General features: G+C 49.5%; 1 protein-coding gene across 12 annotated transcripts in view; it reads right to left on the bottom strand.

Moving 5' to 3' along the window:
* The window catches only part of NSMAF (neutral sphingomyelinase activation associated factor), a 68,732-nt gene that overhangs the window by 10,116 nt on the left and 53,166 nt on the right, over positions 1-5,450 (bottom strand). For all 12 annotated transcript variants that reach the window (XM_055091205.1, XM_028500215.2, XM_028500218.2 and 9 more), the window contains 3 exons: positions 3,422-3,480; positions 1,146-1,213; positions 320-387 (listed from right to left, as the gene is read on the bottom strand). In XM_055091205.1, the coding sequence (XP_054947180.1) occupies positions 320-387; positions 1,146-1,213; positions 3,422-3,480 (195 nt within the window). The remainder of the gene's footprint in view (positions 1-319; positions 388-1,145; positions 1,214-3,421; positions 3,481-5,450) is intronic.

Genomic DNA, 5,450 nt, shown 5'->3' with positions numbered 1-5,450 from the left:
ACCGGGGCGCGAACCCGGTTCCCCTGCATCGGCAGGCGGACTCTCAACCACTGCGCCACCACGGAAGCCCCAAAATGTGAATTTAAAACTAGAAATTTCCAGGTCTGGCTCATCTGTGTTTTCACCTCAATTAAAAAACTTAAGAGAAAAATAGAGTACGACTGGAGAAATTATTAGATTCAGATAATCACATCCAAATCCAACTGTCCTCATCTGTTCCCTTTTGAAAACAACGGGAGATCCGCCCCCTCCTGCTTCACGTCCACACAGGGAGCTGCACCGCGTGTGGAATCGCGAAGGGGCCCGCGCAGATACATACACATTGTTATCCCACGAAGAGCTTACGACGGTGGCATCTCCTGGTAAAAGTAAACACGATGATAAAGCCTGAAATACAAATGATCCAACATTAATAATTGACAAAAATTGTGAATCCTTAATGGGGTAAAACTATCTTACAAGTTCCCCCCAAAATTAATGCTCAGATTCTGTTTATGGTGGCCTTCCTCATATTCATGAAGTTTCTTTTCATCCGGCTAAAGCCAGATGCCTAGTTTCTTCCCAAATGTAGGAAAGTCAAAGGGTGTCAAGTGCGTGAGGACCTAGGCCTGACGGTCCTCACTGCCCTGGACTGAGGGGCCCCTGCTTACATCAGAGTGAGTCGTGAGGGGTGCAGGCGGGCACTGTCCGCAAGAATCCAAACACCGGCCCTGGGTTACAGACTCGGGTGCGGAAGGAAAGCTTCCAAAACTCTTTATGGAATTTCAGAATCTTTCGGATGCTTTACATTAACAATAAAAATGTATTTTTTCAGAAGAACCGATTTTCTAGTATTAGGTATCCTATCAACTCAGAAATGCATTAAGTTATGTAAGCAGCACACAGACATTTAGTCTGACAGTTCCAAAAAAGGCAAGATTTATTAAGGAGAATTCTACTTTTTAGGTTACAAATAAAACCACAATAACAAGAGAAAGGCAACCTGAAAAAATTTCTAATTTAATTTAGAAGGAATCTATCTAAGGCATTCTGAACAGAAATAAACCCGATTGGGAAGAAACAAACTGTGATATATGTGTGTATATAAAACAAACTGCTACCTGAAATTCCACCGTAACACTGATGTAAAATTAAAACGAACTCACCATATTTGAGAATGATATACTTCTTTGTAGCATCTTGGATTCTTTGGAAAACATCTTCAAGGTGGAATCTAATTTAATAATGACAAAGCAAACACGTAAGAAAGATTTCCTGACCCTTACAGATGACCAGCACACGCAGAGGTAACAGGCGAGGTGACCGAGGGCCATGTCCCCGACGAGGACGCTACGGTCTGTGGAATTCTATGATCTGCGGCTCCACAACAAGGAGGTCAACTTAAAGCCAGGACTGAAGGCAGAATTAAGCCTAATTACTGACAGAAGCTAAAGAGGAAGAAAAGAGCAATTTTAATATTAAAACAAAAAGATTTGGGCAATGTAAGTTTTGCTTTTTCACACAGCCCAGTTATGGTGTGATATCCTTGTAGTGTACGACCATTTATGGAAGAGAAGCACTACCTTTCTAAATAATAATAAACTAGGGATTACAGTGTCCAAGCTCTTAATTTCCATGTCTAACAGAAGCTTTTAGAAGTGCTTGAAGGTAAACCTCTTAAACGACAAGACTGCAAATTACATTGTGCTCCGGACATCCCATATTTGCAATATTTAACATTACGTTTCCTAATTTGAAAACATACAGCATGATAAATAAAAGGTCAGATGAGCTTTAAATAATGTCTTCTGTGTAGTAAAATTTAATATTTCCACCTAATTTTTGCCAACACCAACACGCAGACGTGCACTGGCGCGTCCTACAGAAAACGGTCAGCCAGCCTGGTGTGTAAAGCCGCTTTTCTCAAAATCAGAGGTTCCCTCTCGTACTAGAGGGAATCACGTCAGAGGCTGCTGAGAGCTGGTCCCCCAGGTGATGGGGTCACCCGTGGGGTCGCCCACAAGCCTGGACACACACCACCTCTGAGGAAGAACCGTAACTCTGGGGTGACCATCAGGGTATACGTAAGTCAGTAATGCAGGTGGAAACAAAAATGCATATAGATCAGTAACATGAGTTATTAACAGTGAAGAAACAGAGAGAAAAACAAACCCAAAAGCTTTTGACTGAAAAGAACCCCCCCATGCCCCCTAATTCGGCGAGTTCACAAAGAAGTGCTAGGCTTAAGAAGCCTCAGAGCGTTAAAGCCCCGACGCTCGTAAAACTCACGGTTTACAAGGTCAGACCAGTACGGGGAACTGAGGGGTTTAACAAACCATGAGAGACCGATCCAGCCAAGAATGCCGGCTTTGCTAAAAGGTCAGGGTCTCGTCTCGGGTGGCAACGCTGGCAGGAACCCCGGCAAAGCGCGACCGCTCCCTCGTGTCGCCGCATCGTCGTCTTGGTGGCCCTGGAGTGGCCCCGTGTGTACGCTGCATGTGAACCAACTTTGGTCCACAGTGGGATCATTTTCTGTGCTTTGTGGACAACTCTGTTTTACGAAATCTGAGATCATATTTGAAAGAGAAAGGACGGACGCTACGGATGTGAAGCCACGATCCCAGAAGCCGAGAGCAGGAACTGATTTACCCGGAGGGGTGTAGGTGGAAAGCACCTTTCCTGAACTTAATGGATGAGAAAGAGCATTTCCCGCGATGGCGACCAAAGCGCCAGTAGCCAGCCGCTCACAGCCGGGTACGAACCCTGTCCAACCAGGTGTCTGAAAGCTCAAGCAGGGCAGCTAAGCCACGCGCTTCTCATCTCCGCTGCCCCCAGCGCGCCTGTCAGCACGCTTCAAACAGGACCGGGACGAGATAGACAAGGACTTACGGTGTAGACGGCCAGGAAAGGCAGCGCTGGGGCTGCCGGCAGAGGCTTGACGCTTAGCCCTTTTGTAGGATCAAAACAGTGACGTTCCAGTGTGTCATCAAGCTACAGTTACAAGTCCTCTCAACCAGCCACTGCAGGGCTTCTGCGAGATTTTGGTAACGTGTAGGACATTAACGATGTGTGAATTAGATTTCGAGCTAAATCCTCCCGTCAACACCCAGAAGCTCACACCGAGCGACGAACGTGCAAAGCCGACAGCACGCGTGCCCTGTGCCGGCGACGCCCCGCGTGTGGCTCGGCCCTCAGGGCGGGAAAGGTCCCAGCACACGCTCTCGCCGCCCCAAATCCTGGGAAACCTTATCAGCAACAGAGAGGCATTTTTCATGACCGTTTTTGGCTAATCACAGTGGAATGTTACGCAATACACCACGAACTAACTGCTCAAAATTTATTGTACGTGGAGGCGGCACCTGAAGGTACAGTCCTGGACCGAGTCAGGAAACTTGGACATTTGTGATTCCAGGTAACCCCCGCTTCAGGTAGGAAAACCTACCTTGTGAGGTTGTAAAGACAGACGACCCACTGCGAGAGACTGCTATTCCAGTGACTGCCCTGTTGGAAAACAAGGTTTCATAAATTACCATCAACCACGTGCTGGGACACCGGTCTCCTTCAAGGCCTTGACTTAATTTAATTCAGCCCAAGCTTCTGTCATCGTTTTCGTCACAGCTCGTTCTGCGGGACCTGCCCCACCTTCCACCGGGCATTAGCAAGTCATGGCTTGGCAACTCCTAATTCTGTCCTGGCAACGCCTGCGGCTGGAAAACACGCCGACCCTCAGCTCCCGGGCCGCCCTGCGCAAAGCCGCCCCCCGTCTGCCCCCTGGATAGCCAGTAATGCTAGGTGATGGCCACCCAAACCACTGACGCCCCCTGAGCAGTCACTGCACTCGCTTCATCCCTTAGCATCTGGCCAATGACGATGTCACCGTGTGGTCGTGAGGCAGGCTGGGACCGGGGACCCTTTGCCGCAGCGCCTGCACCCGGACAAACGTCTCCCCCAGCAACAGATACAAAGAAACTGTGAAACTAGAAGGGACTGAAAATAACTGCGTGCATATGCGCAGCTGGGGCAAATTACGGGCAGCAAGATAAAAGAAGACCAAAACCCCAACTGCCGCGTCTGAAGCGCCGGGAGCAAAAGCAGGGCACTGCCCGTGCCCCCTGCACACAGCACCACCCCAGCGGTGGGCACGCCACCTCAGCCCCCCTCCGGCCGACCCCTGGACCCGCCCCTGCCCTCACCCCGAAGAGGGGACCAGCTCGCCACTGCCTCGTGGGCCCAGCAAGGGCACCTGCGGTTTGTGCACGCTCCCCTCCCCCCGCGGCAGCAGGAGCCCCAGCAAAGCCTTGCCTGGATCTCCTGTCTGGCCTCTTAGCCATTTCTATCGATTAAGGAGGCCCAGGACCCTGACTGGGATCAGTCCCGGCACGTCCTCTTAAAGGTTCACTCATGTCCTCACTGCCTCGGGTGACGAGGCCCCCTTCTACGTGCCGTTTAGAGAAGGTGACAAAGGAAAGCCGTTGTTATAACGAATAAGGTGGGACTCTGGGTTGCTTTGCAGGAGGCTGTGCTCCGATTTGGAGCCACCGCCCGGAAGGGGACCGGCCCGCTCCGTTCCACCCATGACCAAGTGTGCGTGCTATCGAACGTCCGACGGGACATCAGTGGCCCCGGAGCAGAACAGTAGGCCTCGCCCCTGGCCCTGAGTTTTCTTTTCTGGAACAGCATGGTCAGTGCGAGGTCAGTGCTTCCCCAGGCTTCCCACCAAAGTCCATCACTACCCCTGCGGGCAGGGGACCAGGGACACTCATGAGCCCTCTAGGGCCAACAGCAAGCCTGGTCTGGGGGGAGAAGAGGTTTGTTAGTTTTTTTAATAGATCTTTATTAGAGTATAATTGCTTCACAATACCGTGTTAGTTTCTGTAGCACAACAAAGCAAATCGGCCATATGCATACACATGTCCCCATATCCCCTCCCTCTTGCGTCTCCCTCCCACCCTCCCTATCCCACCCCTCTAGGTGGTCACACAGCACCGAGCTCATCTCCCTGTGCTATGCGGCTGCTTCCCACCAGCCAACTATTTTACATATGATAGTGTATATACATTGGTGTTACTCTCACTTCACCCCAGCCTCGCCCTCCCACCCCAAGTCCTCAAGTCCATTCTCTACGTCTGCGTCTTTATTCCTGCCCTGCAACTAGGTTCATCAGAACCTTTGTTTTGTTTTTCAGATTCCATATAGTTAGCATACGGTATTTGTTTTTCTCTTTCTGACTTCCTTTACTATGTATGACAGACTCTAGGTCCATCCACCTCACTAGAAATAACCTAATTTCGTTTCTTTTTATGGCTGAGTAATATTCCATTGTATATACGTGCCACATCTTCTTTATCCAGTCATCTGTCGATGGACACTTAGGGTGATTCCATGTCCTGGCTATTGTAAATAGAGCTGCAATGAACATTTTGGTACATGACTCTTTTTGAATTATGGTTTTCTCAGGATATATGCCCAGT

This window comes from Physeter macrocephalus, chromosome 15 (genome assembly GCF_002837175.3).
Source record: "Physeter macrocephalus isolate SW-GA chromosome 15, ASM283717v5, whole genome shotgun sequence".
Lineage (NCBI taxonomy): Eukaryota > Metazoa > Chordata > Mammalia > Artiodactyla > Physeteridae > Physeter > Physeter macrocephalus.
Note: the sequence above shows the minus strand (reverse complement) of the source record. Positions and strands in the feature narration are given on the sequence as shown.